Source organism: Cyrtonyx montezumae, unplaced genomic scaffold (assembly GCF_038088225.1).
Source record: "Cyrtonyx montezumae isolate F1298 unplaced genomic scaffold, pur_monq_1.0 scaffold_3, whole genome shotgun sequence".
Lineage (NCBI taxonomy): Eukaryota > Metazoa > Chordata > Aves > Galliformes > Odontophoridae > Cyrtonyx > Cyrtonyx montezumae.
This window is the reverse complement of record NW_027072034.1, coordinates 3,086,513-3,110,074: the sequence shown is the minus strand read 5'-3', so window position 1 is coordinate 3,110,074 and position 23,562 is coordinate 3,086,513. Positions and strand designations below refer to the sequence as shown.

Sequence of the window (23,562 nt, the reverse complement as noted above, 5' to 3'; positions counted from 1 at the left end):
TAGGGGAGATATGCCCTCCTGGACTTACTTTTCAGGTTAAGGTACATGGAAGTCTTTTCTCTTCTTGGCACCACTTGCCAAGTTTAGTTCCAGCTGAGCTTTGGCTTTCCTGACCTGATCTCTACACAGCCTAGCAGCTTCTTGATACTCTTCCCATGTCAATGGATTTATTTAATGTTTGTGCTCCAGTTCTTACAAGCTTGTTTTGAAAATAAGAGCTTGTGTATTTATAGTAGTGTGCAGTTACCCAATTGTTAGTCATTAGAGAAATATTAAATGAAAATGAGGAGCTCTGACATCTGAAAGAAACTTTTAATAGTTGAATGTAAATATATCATAAATTGCTACTGAAGAATGAAGATAAGACAAAATACTTACTGGCTTTGATCTGTTAGTGTTGAATGAAATGAGATGCCTGAAAGCAGAATAGCAGAAAGCAGTAAAACACCACCGCTGTCCACAAGTCCTCAGACCTGTGATATAGTTGACATTTTAGACATACATCAGGTTCTTGAGCCTGACAAGACCATAGAGCCTGAATATTCTTTTACTTTAGGGGTCTGTCTACTTGGATGTGGCATGCAGATATGCAGCTTAAGTCATCTGCTGTGTTTTGGCCTAAGGCTAATCAGTTTACTTGATAAACGGTCTGTGTTAGCTTTGTACTCTCTTCAGTATATCCAAATGTGTCTTAGTTTGTTAGCATGGATGGATTTCAGATGGGAACTGGTTTATACATGTCCATCTTGAAGCCCTGATCTGTGCAAAATCATGTTTATTTTAACAGACCTAATGGGATGTATATGTGTTGCTAAATTTCAACAAGGAGCCACGAGGAAAAAAAATCAATTTAGTGGGTTTTATAAGTTGTATGTGCACCTTAGTCTGGTCTGTTCTTTCAAAATTCAAATGACATAGTGTTACTGTATGTGTATGCAGTATTGTTTGGGCAGGCTGTTACCCTAATGTGTGAGTTTTGTGGTGGCAGAATGAAGATAGGTGGTAGAAATGTCAAGAGCTAGAAGAAAGCTACAAAATATTTTCTGAATTTCTATGTTTGTGTTTTTATTCTACAGATTGCATTCATAGGTTTTGCTGAAGAGATGAGTACTGCTCATTTGCAGGTATAGTATATCTATCTAGATTGGAAAATAATATTATTCAGAACTAGTTACTTCTTGCAAGTAGTACATGGATTTTTGGACAGAGGAGTTTTGATATTTGAGATATGAAATATGCTTGTATTGACTTTTTTAAAAGCATAACCATTCTCAATATTGAGAGGTTGAAAATAATTATTTTAATGCGATCATTAGTGGTTTTGTATTAAAGTACAGCATAGGCCAGACTTTGTGTTGAAATGGTCTGAAATCACATACTTAAACTATTTGGCTTATTTATTTGTTTCTTCGTTTTCCTAAAAACTGTGTATCAGTATTTTTCTTTGTTACCTTGTTTATAATTGTACTTATTAATACAGTGCTTTTTTGATTTGCAAAGCTAAAATTTTACTGAGTTTACTGCTAGCTGTGAAATTATGATTATTCTGAAGAGTAAAGTGAGGAAATATTTAAAAAGGGAAGTGAGCCCACTAATGGGATTATTTAACAATTTAAAGAAGTTAAGGATGTAATTCTCTTGTGGAGTTTACAATAACTATATGGTGTTTGCAGTGCTACTCCACATTTTATAGTCATGTCTAGCCATAAGTAGAGATTACTGATGTTTTAAAATTGAGAAACAGACTGAATCCCTTTGTGTTCAAAATTGTATTGATGTTGCTAATAAATAAAATGACTATAGTACTAAAAGTCTTCTGTCTGTAGTTGCATACCTTGTATGATGTGCAGTTGCTTCCAAGATTGTCCCTTGTGACCTTGAAGTCCCTTCTGTCTCATGAGAAACAGTGGAAATTCTTTTGGTGGAAGAGCAGGTTAGATGTGTGGATTGAATTAGTGGAAATGAGCTTCACGCTAGACTATGAGAAAATAAGTGGTGGATGGGTTAATAAAGGGATAGAAGAGGAACTTTATCAAAATTAGCCGCTGTTGGAGGGGATATAAGATTTAAAACAAAGCGGCAGACAACAACTTCTTATTTTCATTCACTTTTATTTTTTCACTTTGAATTCTTGATTTGTTCCTATATTAAAACCAGGAGATGTCAGCTGTTTCTGTAGAACTTCCAGATGCTCTGAAATCGCTTCAGTTGTGCAAACTAAAAGAAAATGAGGTTATTTTTCTAAAAGATGCAAAGAAAACCTTGGCAAAACCCTGTGTCATGAAAAATCAGGTAAATGTTTTGGGTAAACGTTTTGTTGTCTTGCATGTCTGAAGCACAGAAGCTTTATATTTGGCCTCTTAAAAGAGTTTCTTATTCCTACAACTTGTTTTGCTTGTATTTTGGGGTCACAGTAGTATTAGTGTTCTGTATTTCTGCATTTTTTGTTTAAAACAAGCGTTAGAAAATTTATAAGCTTGTTCCTTTCAAGTTAAGATCTATATTATTAGTGCAGATACTATGATGCTGATCGCAACCTTCTGTTCAGCTGTTGTCCCTTTCACTGCCAGTTTTGGAAAGAAGGTGAAACTTGTCAGTTGCCCATCTCAGCTCAGATATGGCTTCTATCCTCTGCAGACTGTCTTCATTGAAACAAATGCCAAGAAATTATGACAGTGTCGGGTCCTTATAAAAGTCAGTGGGTTCTTTTCTTCTGTAGTTGCAAGTGTTGTTAAAGTAAAAAACTTTCAGTCATATTAACTTGCATGTTAAGTCAAATCGCATATAAAACCTTGAAGAAATAAATATCCTACAAATTGAAATACCATTCAATATAAACAGTCTTTGAAATTGTGTTTTTAACATTTCATGAGTACATATTGTCAGAGTTGTACTATACAGCCTTTTTGTTTTTACTGCAAAGAGTTATTCAAATGCAGAAGTCATTAAAATGGGTAAGAAATTTTAACTATTGCTTTATACATTTATTTTCTTATCTTGAAAATATTTCTAAATTACTTACTATTGATTACAATGGATGTTGATTTCACCTGGGACAGAACTGTTTTCTTTAAAGGAGCTTTGAAGGGAGTAGAAGTTCATTTCTTGCATTTCCACTGCTTGGGGGATGAGTGGGTGTAAGTCAATGGGTGGTGAGCAATTGCTTATATATCACTTGTTATAGGCATTCATATATGTATATTTATATGTGTATATATATACATATACTTCTACACATATATTCATAACTATTATCTGTTTCCTTTTCATCATCTTAGTAAATAGTTTTATCTCAGCCCACAAATTCTTTTTTTCCTGATTCTCTCCCCTGTTCCACTGGGAATTAGGGGGAGTGAGCAAACAACTGTGTGGTGCTTAGCCACCTGCCAGATTAAACCACAGCAATAGGTGGAAGGAATCCTTTGTCATTCCTGACAGTTGAGATTATTTCAAGACTTTTTGTTTTCTTTTTTCTCTTCTTCAAGAACCAACTTCCTGAAGTGCTTTGTGTGATGCGACTGGCTCCTTCATTTCCGAAGATCAAAGCGGATTATATATTTACCTTGCTGAGCAAGTATACTATGGGTGTAAGACATGCAGTTGAAATAAACCTACTGCAAAAACATCAAACAGAGACATCCCGGGCAGAAGACGATGACACTAATCAGTCAGTTTCTTCAATTGAAGATGATTTTGTCACTGCTTTTGAACAGTTAGATGAAGATGAACCTTCAAAGATGCAGAATGTTGGTAAGTACTTGCGTACTGTTGACTTGTAGAAATCATTAATTGATGTTTAGGCTGTCAGGATTTCATAAGAAAATAAGTGTAAGTGTTGTTATAGTGTTGTTTTTTAACATTTGTGTTTTGTAAAATGATATTATGCAGCTCTAAATGTAATTTGTTGCTGTTCTTTTCACAACAGCTTAGTAAGTCATAAACCAAAGATTCTAATCTTTGCATCAGATGCAGATAAAATAGAATCTGCTACTTTGCGTGCTTAAAAAATATATGAATGCATGAATTTCAGCGAGTTTTACATAGCTTTAATTAAGAAAGGTAAGCTATTATATTGCAACAATAGCTAGTGCAGCCATTACTGTAGATCTGTCCCTAGTGTAATTTCTGAGTAATTTCTTGTTTTTGAAGCAGTTACTATTTTTTCCTCTTCAGGTGCATGCAGCTCTACGTCCCGAAGCCACCGTTATGCTGCTTCACAGACCATCTCTGGTCAGTGTTCAGAAGCTGTGGACTCAAAGATCCGTTTGGGTTCTGGACGTCAGAAGTCATCATCTGCTAGATCTTCTGCTTTGTTTGATATTCTGGGACTTAAGGAACTGTCCTCAGTAAAAAATTCAGTTACAACCTCCATTTCTGATCCTTGGATACAAAGGAGTTTCTATAAGCCATATAATCCTTCTGATCAAGGTGTTAATTTTTTATGTAAAACACTGTTTTCTTCCTCTCCAGCTGAATCTTCTGAGTCAAATTGCTCCAGTCCAAGCCCCATTATCTTCTTAGATGAAGAAGGGTATCAGAAAAGCTTGAAGGCAAAGCTCCAACTGCCAAAAATTCCAGTAGTGAAAGACGGTATTGAGGATTCAGACTCAGAAGTTAGTGAATTTTTTGATAGTTTCGATCAGTTTGACGAACTAGAACAAACCCTAGAAAAATCTGTTAAAGTTATTAGGGATCCCATCCTAGGGAATCCCTCCCAGAAAAGAAGGACTATCCATGAGCATTTGTGTGCTGCAAGCATTACAATGAATCCCCAGAAATTCAAGTTTGATCGTCCAACTCTTCCAGCCAATGTAAAGAAACCAACTCCTCGTAAACCAGAATCACCATACAGCAGTGTCTTTGATGTCCCAGACTCCCCTCGCCCAGTTAAAACATCAGGGGAAGAGAATGGAGGCTTGTTCAGCCCTATTAGGTCATCAGCATTCAGTCCGCTAGGGAGCTGTGGTTCTTCTGAATGTTTATGTCGTGTCAGTCTTGGTGGAGATGGGACAAATCAACACCACCATGATGCACTTTATAATACTTATTCAGAATATGCTGATAGTGTTTCGTTTGAAATACTGGGTTCTGTTTTTCAATCTGACTCTTCATCAGAACTTGGAAATGATTCCAAACACAGCAGGATCACTTTGAAAGAGGAAAAAGATCAAGGTGCAGATCTCAGAATGAAAACTGGCAGGGAGCCAGATAAACAAGCAAAATCTCAACATAAGTCATCAATGATTAGAGATAGCATTCAAAAATTTGCAACGGACTTGGTTGAAAAAAGTTTGGGCAGTGCTTTTAAGGACCTGCAGAAAGGTGTTTCTTCGTGTACCAATGCACTTTGTCACTTAGCTGCTAGGTTGACATCTTCAGTCTTTCAAATGGCTTTCTATGAAATTGGAAGACGTAGAGCAATTTCTCTGAAGGAGCGTGCTATTAATGGGCTAGCCAGCTTTTTGGTGAGTGAAGCTATAACTGGTGCTTTGAAAGAACTGCGACACGTGAAGAAACAAATATTTACCAATACCGTTGCTAGATTTGCAGCAGACCTTGCTGAAGAACTTGTGTTTGAAGGAATCATGGAAGTGTGCCAGTTTTCATATCCGTCAACACCTACTGCCGCACAGCTTCCTTCATTTTATTATGAAGACAAAGTGGTAAGATCCTATGCCAGAGATCTGTCTGAGTCTGTCATTCAAGAGGCTTTTATTGAACTGTCTCAGGTTGATGTCACCTTCACAACTCAAGCAGCTATTAGTGTTTCCATGGACAATGTTAAATATGTGAGTGCGGAAAGTATGCTAGAATCAACGCAGACTTCCACAGTTTTTCCTAATTTTAATGATAGGGTAGGACTGAATCCAATCCAAGATTGCAAGAAAGAATATACAGTACATCAAGCTCTGTTTTGTACCTCTGGTGTTGTAAGTTCAATACCTGTACCCTTAGCTGGAAGAGCTCTTTGTCAAAGTCAGGCTTCCTCTGAAGCTTATAAAGCAAGAGTATGCACTGCTCCAAATGGTGATGACAATATGAAAGTATACAAAGACTGCAGTCATCCATTTTTCACAAGCAGAAAAAGAGAGGAGGAAGTCTCTTCTTTTAGGAATATACACTTAACTTCAGATTACAGTCAAAGTATTGAAAATAATCCGTTGTCCTTACATAACCTGAATGATATCAAACAAACAAACAACAGATCTGGAATGAGCACTAACTCAGGATTAACGAATGGGCCAAAAAGCATTAATAGTTTCTCTGGAACGATGGTAGATATGATAGTAAACGAAGCTTATGAAGCCATATCCTCATCTAGAATAACAAAAGCAGTGGGAGAGTATACAGAGCTTTTAACAAGAAAAGTAGTAGATAAAAAACCTCATGTGGAACGTAGCGGTGAAGATTTCCCCAATAAAGGGTTTGCAGATCACCTGGCCAAGTATATTGTGAAACAGTCTGTGGATGAAAGTAAAACTGTATTTCGCAACACTAGCGAATATGTGTCATGTAATGTGGGCTCACAGACTTACGCAGATATCAGTGGAAAAGAGCAATGTGTAATAAAGAAGCAAGGGGGTGAGAAACAAAGTAATGCTTCTTTAATTGTTGAACAGCAGATGCCTTTGAATAGTCCATGTAAACTTCTTACTCCAGCTAATTCTGATCAGTATTTTTCAGAATCTAAAGATTGTTGGCAGGAACAAAAAGGTAACAGATTTTCTTCGAAATCACCACCACCTTGCTCTGCTGCGACTTTAGCTAGGCATGTTCTAGAGGACCTGACTGACACAGGAAGCTGCTCAGTGATGTACTTAAACAAGCCCTCAAAAAAACATGATACTCTGAAACTATCATCAGGACCTTTGGCGTACAGGCAAGCTGATTGTTTTCTGCATACAAATAACTTTTCTTCAGTGATGTTTGGCAGTGAAGATGCTTTGCAGATGGTTGATAAATCAAGTAACAAAGATGGAAATAACAGCGTAACACCTGGCACACCCCCACCAACTCCTTTAGTACCATGTCAAGCTAGTTCTGAAAGAAACCTAAGAAAACTGTCTAAGAAACTCAAGGGAGAATTAGCAAAGGAATTTGCACCTGCAACACCACCATCTACACCTTACAATCCATCTGTTACAGGTTTGTCTGAAGTTGAACGTGACACCTTGGGAAATGAGGAATTCATGCTGAAACTCATGCGATCGCTTTCTGAAGAAGTTGAAAGTAGTGAAGATGAAGATCATTCTGAAACGGTCAATGAGAAGCAGGAACGTTCAGAAAAAACAGTTCAGTATGCAGATTACTTAGCTAGTCGTATAATTTCAATAGCAACTGAAATGGCAGCTTCCCATTTAGATGCTAAGACAAATGAAAGAGAAGCTGATAGACAGGTTCAGTCGAGTATGCAGAACGGAAAATGTGGATATACTGCATCAGTAAGTACCCCAGAAGAGACGTGCAGTTCTTTATGGAATTTTGCAGGTGATATGGCAGGAAAAGTCATCAGTGAAGCCAAGAAAATGGTGAAATCAAGGCATTGCAAACTGTTGAAGCTGAAGCGTGTTAACTGTCAAGTGGACTGCCTTTATCTGAGAAAAGGTGATAAAGATCATGGTTCAAAGGAGGAGTGTGCCCCAGTGCAGGACCAGTGTCCCAGTGAGAGAGATTCATCTGTGCTTTCTTTACCGCAAAGTTCAGGCATGATAGGTTTGACTTCCAAGTACCCTAGCTGTGAAAGTGTGACTGAAGAATACGCAGATCATATTATTCATGTTTTGAAAAGAGAAGGTGGTAACGCCGAACTGTTAATGGATCAGTATGCCAGCAGGCTTGCTTACAGGTCTATCAAGTCGGGCCTACGGCAGGCTGCTAGGAAAACAAAACTGAGATGCAGCAGAAAGATATTTCCTGGGCAGAGCTCACTGATGAATGGTAAACCAGAGCCGATCAAAACAGGGAATAAAGACTCAGTACAACAAGAGAAAAGCAGCATTCATCGTTGTGCAGACCAAACTTACGAAAGAAGCATCGGCGTGCAGAGAACAGAATTGTTACGTTTTTCAGAATCCCTTGCTTGCAGCATAACGCATGATGTCAGAAAGAAATTGAGACTATCAGGAGCGTGTTTGCCAAAATCTCTGACAGATTCCTGTCTGTATAAAAAGACTGAATTTGAGGAAATTGCAGGGGATCTTATTAAAACAAGATTTCCTAGGACTCTTCTGCCTTTCTCCCCGAATCATAAACTGTATCATAGCACGGGCAGTTTGAATGAGAATGGTTACAGTGAAACCATAATTCAAGCTATAGAAAAGTATGCTAGAAAAGTAGCAGATGATACTCTAGAAATGGGTTTAGAATCTGCTGGTCTCCAGGTTGCTGAAAACAGAAAAAATGGGGATAGGCTTTCATATGCTGAGAAACTGTCTCCTTTTTCTGGAACTGTCTGTAGATGCTGCAGCATGAAGGAACATCAGTACTGTACAGAAAGTATGTCTCATCACTTACCTCTGCAAGATTCCTCTATTCCAGTGAGGCATTTTCTTCATTCTAGGTTGGATGGTGCCTGCCAAAAACCAAGAGCCTTTCAGCTTGATATTCCTAAAATTCATGTTGATGTAGAACAGAAGACAGTGTTTTCTGATCAGGCCATTGCCGCACCTGTTGAAAAAGCAGAGGGAGAGCTGAGTTATGTGAGTGTGGCAGCTGACAGTGGTATTGGACAAGATGGAGTCAGTTTTGCTGAAAGCCTTACTACTGAAATAATGACATCAGCTATGACTAATATCGGTCAGGCGGTTAACATAAGGTAATAATTTTCTTTTGTTGCAGTCTGTGCCAAAAGGAGGACTATTAATGCAGACATTAGTGTGTTTAGAAGATTTGTTGTCGTTATAGAAATACAGGTTTTATGTTTTGAGTATTTTGTTTTATTCTTATACTGCTATATAAACAATTCTTAACTGGAAAAAAAGAGCCTTTTTCCACTTGTCGGAGCTTTAAACTAAGATTTCTATCTATGTCAGTGTGCATGTGTTCCAGTAGGTGACTTCATTATTGGAGCTTACTATTTCAACTTGAAATACTATTATTTTTACCTGCAGTAGACCCTTCAGGTTTCATTGATGCTTGAGCAATGAAATAATCCTCGTTTGTTCCCTACTTGTGTTTTCTCTTCTGAGCTGAAAAATATAAGTAACTTATTTTTGATTGTCAGTAGGAACATCTGGTACTGTCCAGACTGGACATTACTAGATAGTATGAAGGGTTTATTTTAATTGTGAATGTTGTGGTAGCATCCTTATTATTGGAAGTAAAGAACTTCTTACAAAAAACATTTTATTCTGTAAAACAGTAATACACTAGGTAAGGAACAGACATTTAGATTCTTGTGTACTTAGCAAAGGCTATTTTACTATTTCTTTCAAAAGGCCTGTAGATAGGGAATAGTGCCATGGTAACTTTACGACAAGGAGCAGCTGATTGCAACAGCAAATCATGTATTTTCCTGGTTTCTAGAAGGGCATCGTGACAAATAAAACAGACCTTAATGTGGGTAAAGGCCACGATGGGTCTGAGTTCTTTTTTTCGGGGTTTGGTATGATACATGTATTAGCTTCTGCCCATGAGCATCAGTGGAAGTTTTTTTGTTTCAGAGGTGATGGCTGGGGGGAACGTCTACAGAAAGCTCCATTCTAGTTTGTACAGCCTTTCAGTGAAAGCATGGAACTAATAATTCCAGCAGTGTAGAAATTCTACTAACTTGTATATTGTGTTTCTGTACAATGGGGTTGGATCCTTAATCTGTGCATGATGAACAAAAAAGTAACAGTGATATTTTTCCAATGCCTACAGTATCAGAGCTGGCACTTTTGTTTTTTTAATTACTTCTAAAAAATATTACTTGAAAGTCCTAGTTAGAAATACAAAATTTAAGGTTTAAAGAAATACTATTTTTATGTCTGTGACAAGGTGGAGATATTAAGATTTTAACATGACAAAAAATTTACAAGTGCTTCTTACAGCATCATCTAATGATATCTCTTGAGAACTGCCTTGTGTGGTGGAAGGAATGGCTGCCAGCACTGGTGAAGTTAAATAGAACTAGAGGAGAAATTCACCTTTCCTATTCCCCAGTGGATTGTGATTCAAATTTATTCTAAGTTATCTTTGCCTGAAAAAGCTTGTGCTTACTGGAGTGAAGCTTTGCCAGTAATGAAAGTAAGGAGAAGAAATAGCCAAACTGTCCTGTATTGAACAATCCCAAAAACATTACTCCTGCTTGAAAAGTGTACCTTGATCTATAGTCTGTAGACTAAAATGCACAGATGGTAAAACTGTTCGATGATTTATAGCAAACAATCTTCTGAATGAGAGATTTGTGCCATTCCCTCTGTCAGATTCATTTGGTTTCTCCATTTCATTTGAGAAATTGAAAATTAATATCTTTGAAGTAAGTGATAAATTGCTGTCAATGATTTTAATCTGCTTGACCTGAAATGCAGTGATGCTTTTGTCTCGATTTTTTGTTTAGCACTGTTGGAAGAGAAGGATTTCACTCTGTTGAATCTGTTGTTAGCCAGCAGATGAGCCTTAGTATTGGCGACGATAGCACTGGCAGCTGGTCAAATCTAAGTTTTGAAGATGAACATCCTGATGAGAACAGCAGTTTTCTTCATCTCAGTGACAGGTAACTATAAATATATTAGCACAGTTGCAACAGTTATCTTGACATCAAGAAACGTGGTATCAAGTGGGTTTTCTCCAGGGAGACGAGGGAAAAGAACTTATTTTCTTCAACAAGCAATGAGTTTTATGTTGAAAATGGCTCTAATACTGTATTTTGAATTGATGTTTTCCTACAAAATATTTTGTTCATGAATGTTAATAATTTCTAAAGTGTAAAACAGGTAGTTTACATTGTCACTTGTGTTAGAGTCGCATCAAATAATGCTGTATAACTTAAATATTCGTAAAAGATGCAGATATTTAAAAACAGCTTGCATAGAATACAATTTGAAAGTAGTGTTTATTTAGCTCTGAAATTAAAAATTAATCAGTGAGTTTTATGTAAATTAATCTGTTCTTGCAAAGAACAAACGTGCATAGTTTGCAGGAGGAGCTTTAAACAGCAATTTGCAGGGGTTGAATTTATCAGCTGTTCTTACTGATACTGCTTGCGTATTCATGTGTTACTAACTGGGAACTAGAGGTGTGTGGTACTGGAACTTGCCTGTTTAGGATAGTAACTTTTTTCATAGAGTTTCTTGCTGCAATTCCAACGACTGATTGATAGCCAGCTAAATTAAAACAGGAATTTTAAGCATCTGCAACATTTCTGTTGCCAGAGAAAATTATTGTGAGTTGTGGCCCTAGCTTCTTTATAGGCAAGTTATGAGGACTGAGTAAGCTTAGTTTTGCATGAGGGATATATCACTTAAGTAGAATGTTCAGCACTTCTGATGAAGAACAGCGGAAATGGGAGTGGTGGCTGTTGTTTTTTTTTATGTCCATGTAATGTACACACAGATTTTTTGGTACCAAAATGAAATTGATCAAACATCTGTAGGTTTTTTTCATGTCTCGCTTAAGCCAATATTTTAATCAAACCAATACTATAATTTCCTGCTCATGCTATGAAGTACTTCTATAAAAGTAAACATTGCCTTAAAGATATTTTAATAATGCATCATCTGTTGAATAAGTGGAAATAAATTTGACTTCCATGGTGGAATTCGGAATATAGGGAAAGAAGAACTGGCATATTGGCAGTTGCAAACAGTGAATAAAATATGAGTTAAAAGACAGTCTGTTCATTAGATGAAGAAAAACCTAAATTAGCATATGACTCAGGGAAGGGGAGACGTAATTTAGATACCAAGGTGTTGGCAGAAGGAAGTGACATGCACAAATTGCCCAGCTAGCTTGACAGAACCAGCTGTGGATTGTTAAAGCACATGTGTTTGTGTTGCTGTGTTCTAGGAGGTGGAAGTGAGAGGATCTGAGGTTATGGTCATGAGCAAAAAGACTTTGTGGAAGAAAGGGTTCTATCATAGAACAAGCTTCAGTAGTACCTTCATCCTAGGAAATTAGGGAAACGATTTTGCACAACCTGATGTAGCTGTTTGTTGCAGGGGAGTTGGACTACGTAGCCCTGAGAGGTCCCTTCCAACTCTTAAGGATTCTGTGATTCAATAATATACTTCAGTAGTTTTGCTCCCTTGAGAGATGGAACGTTTCTTAATACGTGTGGCTTTCTTGTATATGGGGAGCTCCCCTCAGTCTTGTTTGTGCCATCCTTGCCATCTTAGTGCCAGCACTTTACAATTGGGTATTACAGGGAATAGTAAGACAGTTTTTTCTTGCAGGGAGGACCAGCTCTTTTCAGGCTGTTGACAGTATTTGAAGGATACTGGTATTTGAGACTCCTTTAAACAATATTTTGGAAATTATTTTGATAGTAAGTTTAGAAAATCCATTAATGATAGCTTAAATTTGCAGATTGCAGGATCAAGCTGTTGAGAAAACAACAGAATGCAATTTGTAACAGTCCAGTTCAGTTTAAGTCGCTCTGCTTTACATGTTTCAGGGGAAAAAAAGACATTTTTTTTCATAGAACCTCTGTTGACAGGGTACATTCTCTCAATCTCGGGTCATTGTAAAAACTATGCTTCAGTACTTACTGAGGGTTGAGCTAGCTGTAAGCAAGGGAACAACACAAGTCAAAAAGAAATCAAAGCATAATCTCTGTAGTTTTATTTGAATGGAAAAGCCAATGAAAGTTCTTTTGTGGACTTGATAAAGTTAGTTGCTCAGAGGAGTGTTGGTATTGTTCACTTTGTATTTTCTAATGCTTGCAACTTAAGTTTAGAAATACAGTAGTATTAGGCTTTTTCTTCAGTGCATATATAAGCTTAGGGTTTTCCAGAGTATGGATCAGAGCATCTGGATGAGGCTATACTTCAGAACAGAAACCTCCTGCCTTTGACTGTGTTATGTATGTAATACAAAATCTTGAAGCAGATGATATAGTTCCTATATATTATTATGATATATATATGTGTGTGTATAAACATAAGCATGACTCCTTATAGAAGCATTTATAATGCCTTTCTTCTGTCGTCGAAGCTCTTTATTTTTAAATAAAACACACTTTTAAGTTGCTGAACTGAAGGTCACATTCCAAAAACAGACAAAAAACAAACCAAAGCATGTTTTATGTTGCTGTTATGTTGTAATCACATCTTTAAATGCATTAAACATGCTGTATTTTCAGAACCTGTTTGACCTGTACAGTATATGAATGTATCTTATCAGAATAGTAGTATGCATGCAGACACTCAATTAGGTTGTGAACACTTTTTTTTTGGGGGGGGGCAGCTTTTACTTCCTTATGTTGAGCAGCTACAATTCTCAAAGAAGGGGACTGTTTGAGCAAAGAGCATTGATACACCGGACTGTGTTTCAAATCTCTTGTCTATACGTGTAATTCAGAACCAAGGTTAATTTGAATTCTTAATATGTTCAGTGATAGCCTCAAACAGTAGTTTAAAATATGTTCTTAGCCAGATTTGCATCTCCCATGCCAATCTAACTGGTAATTGCAACGTCTTGGTAACTGCCTTTAGTGCTTTATTTATTTATTTATTTTAACTTGTGTGTTTTAATAGCTTTGTTTGCAATTCTAGGACCACTTTGATTTATTTGAAAGCTTCTGCGCTTTAATTTTCTTTTTTTCCCTCAGTATGTGTTCATATTGCAAGCTTGCTAACCTGCCATTACTGTGTGGAAATTAAGTACTTAAATGTGCTTTAATGCACCCACACTGGGAAGCAAAGGACAATGATAGGTGACGCTGCTACTGACAGCTTCTTGAAAGAGATCAATATCTAACTCTTGAAATGTTCCCTTTCACCATTTATTGTTTTAAGTTTTACTATCTGCCATGAGCAGAATGTGTGGAAAAGAGCTTTAGCAGTCACACAAAACTTAGCTAGCTGCAGTAGGCATCTTCTTGCAGTAGCTGTTCTCTGGAAATGCTTCATGGCTTGTCATACCTTCTATAGTAGGTAATTTAGGCTTCTCAGAGTACTGATTGTCTTGAAATCCCATTCTTAGAAGGTTTCCAGACATGCTCTGGAAAAGGTGTGAAATTAGAAAGCAGGAGGTTTAATGAGTAACTCAATCTTACATGCAAGCACAAAGCTAACAAACTGCTGACAGTAGTGCCTAAAACATCAGTGTAAGGACACCCTCAGTTATTTCAGTTTTTCACGTTGATTGAAGTCCTAGAATAAATGCAGTATGTTTGTGAACTGTGAGTTAATCTTTTTCTCTTATTTTCTCTTAAAAACAACGTGGAGATCAGTATTCAGCATTCGTTTAAAAGAAAAAGGTTTTCTCATTTTTTTCCCCTGAGAATTCTGCCTCATCTAGCTGTTGGAGTTCACTGCAGAGCTTTTGGAATGAGAGGAAAGCAATTGATTTGTACAGTTGTCTGCACAGTGTATAAGTTTATGAACTTTTAGCTAGCATTTAAGCAAACACTGTACTTGTAATCCATATTCTTGTATGTAAGCATAGAAACTTTTGAGCTTGTGTAAGGGACAAACAATCTGTTTGGGCCTGAGGACAGAATTATCATTAGCATTGATCTGGAAGATCAATGAGTACAAATTAATACTTTCACCTGTATACAGAGACTTACCAGTTTTGCATTTTAACACAGATTGTTTCTCTGAATGTCACTGGCAGTCATGTTGTACTCTGTTCCAGTAAGCATGTTCAGGTGGTTTCAGTGTTCTTGTGTTAAATGTCTTGACAAAACAGCTCTGAGGAAAACCAAGGTTCAAGTTTGAGCTATTGTTCTTTTCTAGTTCAGCTGTGTTCTCTTCTTCTCCTGGCAGTAATGGTAACAGCAGTAGCTGGAGCAGTCTTGGTTTAGAAGGGGATATGTATGAGGAGAATTTATCCTTTCCAACATCAGACAGGTTGGTTGAGTTGAGAATGTAAACCAGATGGGTTCCTTATAATTAATGCATGTAATCATCATTTTGGAAAATAAGAATATGGCACTTTTTTTTAATGCTTTTACATTATTCGCTCTCTTCACACCTAATCACAGTATGATTTTTTTCATTGATTAATCCATACTGAATGGTTAAATTTTGCTGTGCTAAACTGGTGAATGTGTTCTGCTTGCAAAATGAAAGGTCCCACTTATGCATGTTCTTGCTTGCGGTTTACAAGTCTTTAGATTTACTTTTTCATGCAAACTAGAGCTTGCTTCCTACAGAAACTCTGTTTCTTATTTAGCTTCTGGAAACTTGAAAATTTCTTGGTAAATGATTTCTGTAGAAACATTTAACGTGCAGCTTTGAATAATCTATAGCTGTTCATACATCCGGTAGAAGATTTCTCAACTTTTTTTGCGTCTGAAGCAAACCTGTCCTCTTCAATATTAACAAGTTTTTGTCCTATTTTAAGACATCTCCTTACATATTTCTTGCCTTTTCTCTCTTCCCTAAGAGTAAATCTTGTGAACTTGATGACAAATCCATTTCCAATAAGAAATGATGTGAGAAGCAAAGCTTTTCGTTGTCTTTTCTTTAAATCTTCTGTGATCTTCCTTTGTTTACTGTTCTACTGGTCTTAGGATTGACTATATTTCTTCTGTGTTTATTGTAATATTTTTGTTATATTTTTAAAATACAGCGATGGAACGGAAGATAAAGATGAGGACTCCAAGGATGCTGTAGAAGGTAATGTCAATTCCAGCATATATTGCAGTTCTTGACATTATTATTTTTTGTTAACTCTTTGCTATTGTAAGCTGCAAAGTGACCCTGTAATCCCTGTTGATCATTATGATCATTGATGTCACTGAAGTGTCAGAACATATCCTTAGATTAATATTTTGAGAGAGAACATTGTGAGAATGAATGAAAAGATTTAGCATCTGGGAAATGTTAGTTTCTGATTTTTGGAAAACGTGTAATTAACAGAGAGAGTAAATTGTGATCAGCTTCTTGAACGTGTGAATTAGTAAGGTATAAAATAAGGTCTGTACAGAATCTTGTTAAAAGTTTCTGTTTTAGAGAACTCTGAACTTGTTCCAATCTGAGCAAGGTACATAAGGTTGTTAAATCGTTACCTTCTGTGTTTTGGTCTCTCACTATGAGGTTGAGAAAAGACAAGGTACCATTATTCTATTTCTGTAGTCAACTTGAGAGTGAATTAAAAAATGAATTAATTGATTTAATGCCTATATATACATTTTTAATGATTTAATGCCTATATATATATTTTTTAATGTTAGGTTTGGAGCAAGTAAAAAAGACTTTAGCCATAATAAATATTGATCTGGAACCAAATCTAGTGGACCCCCATCTCAGAGCAGCACTCCAGTGGCTAGCAGCTTCTGAAACAGAGGTGTCTGATCTTCACTTTCACGACACTACTGCAAGGGATTTTGTCTTAGTAAGTACTTAAGCGTGGTGGACTTTTGGGGAGGGAAGAGTGTGATGAGATTTGTGGGGTTTGCTTTATTTTTTATTTGCTACATCAGCTGGTTCCTACTTTTCCACTTAGTAATAAAGAGGTATTTGCTGGCAAGAAAAATCATTATTTGAATCCTGATTGCTCAAAGTGGAACAGGCTGTTTAGTCTGTGCATGTATGGTAAATAACAGTGCATTAATCAAAGCTGAGTTACCTTGTCTCACAAGTTGTTTACTTGGCTTATTCTGAGGAAAGGTACAGTTACAGCACTTCTGTTCAGTGAAAAATGAACTTTTTAAAGCATTTTTTAATGTAGTGTTTAATCGTATAACAAATTAGATTTCATTTTTGAGAACTTGCTCATGCGAATAGTTTTCCAACATTATAGTGTGATGTTCTGCCTTTTTCCAGCAAATGCACATTTTCTTATCGAAATTTAAATTCTTATTAAATATTAACTGTATTTTTTTTCTGGAAGCAACTGCAATCAAAGCTATTAAGAGGAAGCACTCACTGAGACTGTTTCATTTCAGGTGCCTTTGTTTTGGTTTTAGAAATTGGTGTGACCATAGAGGGAAGGGCAGCCATCCAGAGGGCCCTGGACAGGCTGGAGAAGCAGGCCCACATGAACCTAATGAGGTTCACCAAAGCCAAGTGCAAGGTGCTGCACTTGGCCTAGGGCAATCCCAGGTGCTTATACAGACTGGGGGAAGAACTCCTGGAGAGCAGCCATGCAGAGAAGGACTTGGGAGTCCTGGTGGACAAGAAACTTGATAAGAGTCAGCAGTGCATGCTTGCAGCCCAGAGGGCCAACCGTATCCTGGGTTGCATTAAGAAAGGGGTGGCCAGCAGGTAGAGAGAGGTGACTATACCCCTCTGCTCGGCTCTTGTGAGGCCTCATCTGGTACTGTGTCCAGGCCTGGGCCCCCAGCACAAGAAGGACACAGAGCTCTTGGAACAGGGCCAGAGGAGTGCTACTAAAATGATCGGTGCTGAAGCATCTCTCCTATGAGGAAAGGTTGAGGGAACTGAGCTTGTTTAGACCTCATTGTGGCCTTCCAATCATTGACAGGAGGGGGAATGACTGTTGACACAGGTGGATAGTGATTGATAGAAGAAGGGGGAATGATTTTAAACTAAGATGGGGAGATTTTAGCTATTAGGAGGAAGTTTTTCACTCGGAGGGTGGTGATGCACTGGAATAGGTTGCCCAGAGAGGTTGCAGTTGGAGTCATTCAAGGTGATGCTGGATGTGGCTTTGGGCAGCCTGGTCAAGTTAGTGGTTGGAAACGCTGCCTGTCGCAGGGGAGTTGAAACTAGCTGATCTTTGAGGCCCTTTTCAACCCAGGCCATTTTATGATTCTATGGTATGGTAGAGAAAGCTGAAGTTAACGGGAGAGTCTTCAATAAAGCACATCTCATAAGAGAAGGACAGGTGTTTGGTGTATCTAATGACTCGAGGATATTTCCATCACACACGACAGAAACTTCTTATTTTGATAAAAATCATCTTTTTTTCCTTTACATGACTATACACTAAACTACATTCAATAATCCAGCATTTACTACAACCTATTTTTTTAATCTTCTACTAGGAAGATATTTTTAACTTTACTCAGTTATCTTAGCTAGTTTATTGATGTGAACAAGCTTTGTTCCGTGGCTATCATTCTGACTTCCTGCATAGCTTTTGCTGTCCTTTGAAGAGTTATCCATCCTTGACCTACATGAACTACAATGCTGCAAATGCTCAGGCAGAATAGTGGTGGGATCCACAAGCATTAGTGGAAATCTTATTTTCTGTGTGTTTGTCCTGTACCTTTCGAGGACCATACTGTAAGAGGTAAAGTTAACAAAATGAATAATACTCAAGTGTTATTGTTAACCAATATATTTTATGGATGGCGTAATTAGGAAGATTATTGGGATGGAAAAGAGGCAATTAATATAAAGAGAAATACTTACCAATCTCTAAGGATCAAGGCTCAGGGGAAAACTCCACAAAGGAGGGATCTCCAATGAGAAAGCCTTCCCCAGTGCTCAGCCCTTAAATGGGGTCTAGGAGAGGTAGTCAGACTCCACCCCTTCTGGTCACTCAGGTGCATTGCCTTCACCTGTGCTCCTGCAGCTGACTCAGTGCTTGCCTCAGGTGATCAATCAGTGGTTCAGGCTGTGATTCAACAGTTCCCATACACATACCACATAGAACAACAACAAAAAGAAAAGATGGCAGATGTCTCTTCCTCCCACTCTACTTCTTCTGCAGGCTTTTACTTGGCTAGGGGCTAAAGTTGCAGTGGTGTCTTTAAACTAATGCCTAAAGATGCCTAGGAGATGTACTATAGCTAATAAGAGATTATGCTGAGAAAAGTACTCCAAAAAATAAGTCCCTATTGTGTCTTAAAATTGTTTTTGTAAATATTTTTCTTCTTGACAAGTAATAAAGTGATACTTAGCTGACACCTAAAGATAAAAACATACCATATCTTCAGACAAGCAGTAATCATGCAATTCTGAAAACGTTTGTTTTTAAATAATCATTTGATTCACTAGGTTTTTACATATTCATCTTTAGTTCTCCAATTGTAGTTATGTTAAAATGAACTGAAATGCTGTTTTTCCTTTTGGGTGCGGGGAAGGATTACCTGTTTTTATTCTGTCCCATTTCTCAGTTGTGATCTGTAACGCTGTCTTATCTACAGACTTGTGTCCAGTTGCCAAACACAGATGATGTCAGTCAGACTCCGCATCTTTCTCTGTTTCTTTGGTTTTGAAGGTAGATACAGAACTCTGAGCACCATCCTTATGAGAATTATCCAGTACAGGAAAGATTAGGAAATGTAGTTTTTGAAATTAATTTTCTTTTCTGTCTGTTTGTAAGTTCAGAGGACAAAACCTATCTAGAAGGATACTTGTAAATTTAATAAGAATGTTCTTCTGAAAAGCCCCTATATTCTTTCAATATTATATTTAATAGAAAGGAGATATTTAGCAGTACAATACAAGAAGTCTTGTGGTTAGTCTCATGCTGATTTTGGTCCTCAAATTGAGGTTCTTAATTTGGAAATAGTCATTCTTGGTTCTGTTGCTAGTAAAACTAGATGCACCTCCAGAGGGCACTGTAGCCCAGCAGAAAACTAAACTGACTTCTGCTTCCTGATGTCTTCCCCAACTAAATTGACCTCTGTGTATAATCTTGAAGTCAGCTCTGTGGTTTTGATAATCTCATAGCCACTTTGGTAAGGTACCACAGTTACATAAGGAATAAACCTGGGCTTTTACAATCACACTGAAAACAGTAATTTTCACTTTAAGCAGTTGGAAGTTTCAGGAAGGGAGGAGAGGCATATGTTAGCTGATCAGAGCAGGATAATAAGCCACTGATGTTTTGTGGCTGCATAAAAGATAAAAATATACCTTGCCTGCTGTACGCTGGTAGTTACTAGCTGAAACTGGGTATGAACTCTTAAGAGTTCATACTATGCTCAGCATGGCAGAAAAGTCAATTACCTGTATATAAAACAAAATACATTGGTTTACTGCTAGAACAAGAAGCCAGTCAATTAGACAGGTCTTGGGAAAAGAAAGACAAAAAACAAAAAAACAAACCAAGAAGATCTGACAGCACGGATGTGTTAGTGCCTAGATTAAAAAATGTGTTCTCGTGCATGCAATTTTTAATCAGAGCGTATCTAACTGTTCTAGGATTTCTGGTGTCTATTTTGAGTAAACTCAGTTGATTCTCTAGCGTGAGAGTAGGAAACATCAGTCATAAAGAAATGATGGGATTGAACTTTGAACTCAATTAAAACAAAAAGATAAGCAAAGCCAGGTGACAGCTCTCATATTTAATATGATGTCTGTTCCTTTAGACAGAAACTTTAAACTGTATTTGCTTAAGTACGTCTTTGGACTTCAGCCAAACTTCTCTCTGGTGTAAGAAAAATTACCATTCTTTTATAAACCATTTACAAAATTGCCTCTTGTAGCCCATAAAACTCCATCTTGCTGTGCTGTATTTTAAAATTCACAAATAATTCATGGAAATGACTTCAGAGTTCTGTCTCCCTCTTATGTAGAATGTGTTTGTTTATTTTTTTAACTAAAGAAATTTCAGTGCTCAAGATACATTCTGCTCAAGATTAGAGAGGTCTTCTGCTCATTCAAGATAACATGTGCTCAGCTGTTAAGTGTTTTGTACGTGTTTTTAGGAGTGGATTGATTACACCTGAAAATGCAGACTGAAGTGTTCAGTATTCACACTGCCTGACAGTTCCATCACCTGTCTCCTTGCACTCTAAACATCACACTTTGGTGAAGAAATAGAGAAAAGTTGTCTTACTCCTTTTTTTTTTCCTAGAATTTTCATACTTCAGTTTGACAAGTCTCAGAAAAAAAAACCTCTAAAGTTTTAATTTGGTAGCTGTGAAGATACTTTGCTCAATGACTTTTTAAAACTTAATTTACAGAGAGCAGTAACATTCTGCAGTTCCAAAAAATATGGAAAATGTGTGTCTAAATTGTTGTTAAAGGCAGCATTGACGATTATGCTGAAAGCTACCAAGAATATATGTATTTTAAACTTAAGATTTTTTTAGTCCTGGGCAAACTGACAAATTCATTGTGTCTTAGGGTAGGCATTCTTCCATATATAGCTAATCTTGACATACAGGCAAATAAAATTTCTCGCCTGGGCTCCTGGATGAAAAAAATGTTTTCAGCTACACTGATCTCTATTCACAAATGGTAGTTTAACGTAACCTTCACCTTTTCCTCTTGTCCAAGATGCTATAATTTCCTAACTCTGAAGACACTGTTTCCGTTGAGGGTAGCATCTCTGCCACCCAAACCACACTATATGTTGTGAAAGGAAAATCCACATCCTTTTATTAAGACTGAGTTTTGTCTTTTTATATGTGCGTTATTGGCATGGGAGGGGTGGCAAATGTCTTAACCTTGTGTTTGGAATTTCCTGTTTTCTGCAGTCTTGATGAACCACAGCCTTCATACCTATGGCAGCAGATCATTTGAAAATGTCCCTCCCTCCAGAAGAAACTTTTGTGAAAAGTGCTTGATCCTTGAGGAAGTTTTTGTTTTTGTAGATGTGGGAATAATGATTAACTCGTTACAACTGATCTCTTATGAGCCAGTGTTTCAAGAATAACTTCTGTAACTGTTAACCAGGATGTGCTGGTCAAAATATTTTGTTTTGTTTCCCCTGTATCCCCTTTAGCTTTCCCGAAGACTGCGAGAAAGAGATTGGAAAGTGGGAGATCTCTTGCAAGCAGTGTTGAAGTACTGTGAAATGCTAGAGAAGGCATCTGATGGAGAACAAGCCCTAAATAAGTCTTTGGTTGTGTGGCTTCTGGATAATGTCTGAAAAAGTCCAAAGATGCAACACTCTTCGCTTCATTCCTCTTTCAAAAGGAGATAGGAAGAACGTAGATATACAATGTAAAATTCAATTAATGAATGTTCAAGTAATTGTCAGCATTTAAAAGACTGAGGTGAAAGTCAAAGTTTCTGTGCTGTGCTTTGTGATACTGTGCACATGGTATGTTTATTCAGTCCATAATCGATATTGTCCACCCATGCATAACTTGTATTTACTGCTGTGTTCAGACCATTGAGATAGTTACAGAAAAAGTACCTTGTCTGTGCTAGTAGTTCAGAGGAGACAGTCTCTGGCGTGGTATTCAGGATTCCCACTGCACCAGGGTTGCTCTTTCCCATTTGTGTGTTTGCTGTGTTCACAGTGGAAGTATGAACACTTCTGTTCTGGAAAAATCTGTTCCTATGGTCTGCAGCAGGATTTTCCAGGATTACCAGTCTTGGCCAGGTGTTAGGTGCACAGGGGCGGAATTATCAGGAGGAAAATGAGTCTTATCCAAGCAGACCCTCAGTAAAATCTGCATTCATAAATGCCTTTATCGGTTTAAATTTTCTATGAGGAAAGAGTCTGCTCTGAAATTGAGGTACAAGTACTTGTTCCTTCTAGTTGACTAAAGAGCTGGTAAGTTCTGGTAGAAGAACAGACTGGGCAGCTGAGCGTAACTTCATAAAAACTTCAGTAAACTTTCCTGAAGTTTGCCAGTCAAGTTTAAATTGCTAAATTTCTTACTGAAGTGTCTTCTTTGAAAGTACTTGTATAACATTGATTTTATGTCTGAAGAATTTGTATGTTAGTCTTTGTTGTGATTTAACCCCAGCAGGCAGCTCAGCACCACACAGCTACTTGCTCACTGCCCCTCACAGTGAGATGGCAAGGAGAATTAGAAAGGTGAAAGTGAGAGAACTCATGGCTTGAGATAAAGACAGCTGCAGCAAAAGCTGCTCTTGCAAGCAAAGCAGAATCAGGCCTCCCTCATATATAATGAGTTCTTGGGAAGACAAGCACCATGACTCCAGATGCCACCCTCCCTGTCCTTCCATCTTTTACTAGTGAGCAAAACACCGCATGGTGTGGAATATCTCTTTGATTAGTCTGTGTCAGCTCTCCTGGCTATGTCCCTGATCAGCGTCTTGTGCCCCTCAGCTCTTCACCATGAGAAGCTGAAATGGCCGTGGCTCTGTTAGCACTGCTCTTGGAGCAACTAAAAAGTCACTGTGTTATCAAGATTTTTGTCACAAGTCCAAAACATAGCACCGTACAAACCTCTGAGAAGAAAATTTTTTCAAGCCAAAGCTGGGAGTGTCTCATACACAAAGTAGCAAATAGAATCTTTTTTTTCCTCTGAGAATTGTGGCCATCTTTTTGACTAGTCTGATTTTTCTTACCTTCCATACATGAGTTTTCAGTAATAAAGAGAATTTCATTACTAGCTGAGCACTTAAGTGTTGGCAAGGAAAGCTAATTAAAATATAAAGGAGAAATTTATTGCAAATTGCTTTTTCATTTTTCTTAACTACTTTTGCTAAATAACTTTTAAAGGCACTTTTAATCAAGTCTTTTTAGCAATCTAATCATATTTCTTGCTAGTACTGCTGACTTGCCTTTCTGTCTGAAGGGAAGTCTAGATCTTTACATAACCTGCTGTTTGAGAATGCTTTGGGGGTT

The 23,562-nt window shown here is 37.5% G+C and overlaps 1 protein-coding gene across 1 annotated transcript in view; it reads left to right on the top strand.

Annotated features, from left to right (window-relative positions):
- AKAP11 (A-kinase anchoring protein 11) overlaps positions 1-23,040 on the top strand; it is a 35,674-nt gene extending 12,634 nt beyond the window's left edge. Inside the window, exons 4-12 of the mRNA XM_065743982.1 lie at positions 1,077-1,124; positions 2,158-2,292; positions 3,486-3,750; positions 4,174-8,815; positions 10,541-10,696; positions 14,913-14,996; positions 15,721-15,767; positions 16,325-16,485; positions 21,739-23,040. Coding sequence (XP_065600054.1) covers positions 1,077-1,124; positions 2,158-2,292; positions 3,486-3,750; positions 4,174-8,815; positions 10,541-10,696; positions 14,913-14,996; positions 15,721-15,767; positions 16,325-16,485; positions 21,739-21,885 — 5,685 coding nt within the window. The 3' untranslated portion in view covers positions 21,886-23,040. The remainder of the gene's footprint in view (positions 1-1,076; positions 1,125-2,157; positions 2,293-3,485; positions 3,751-4,173; positions 8,816-10,540; positions 10,697-14,912; positions 14,997-15,720; positions 15,768-16,324; positions 16,486-21,738) is intronic.
- The last annotated feature ends 522 nt before the right edge of the window (positions 23,041-23,562 follow it).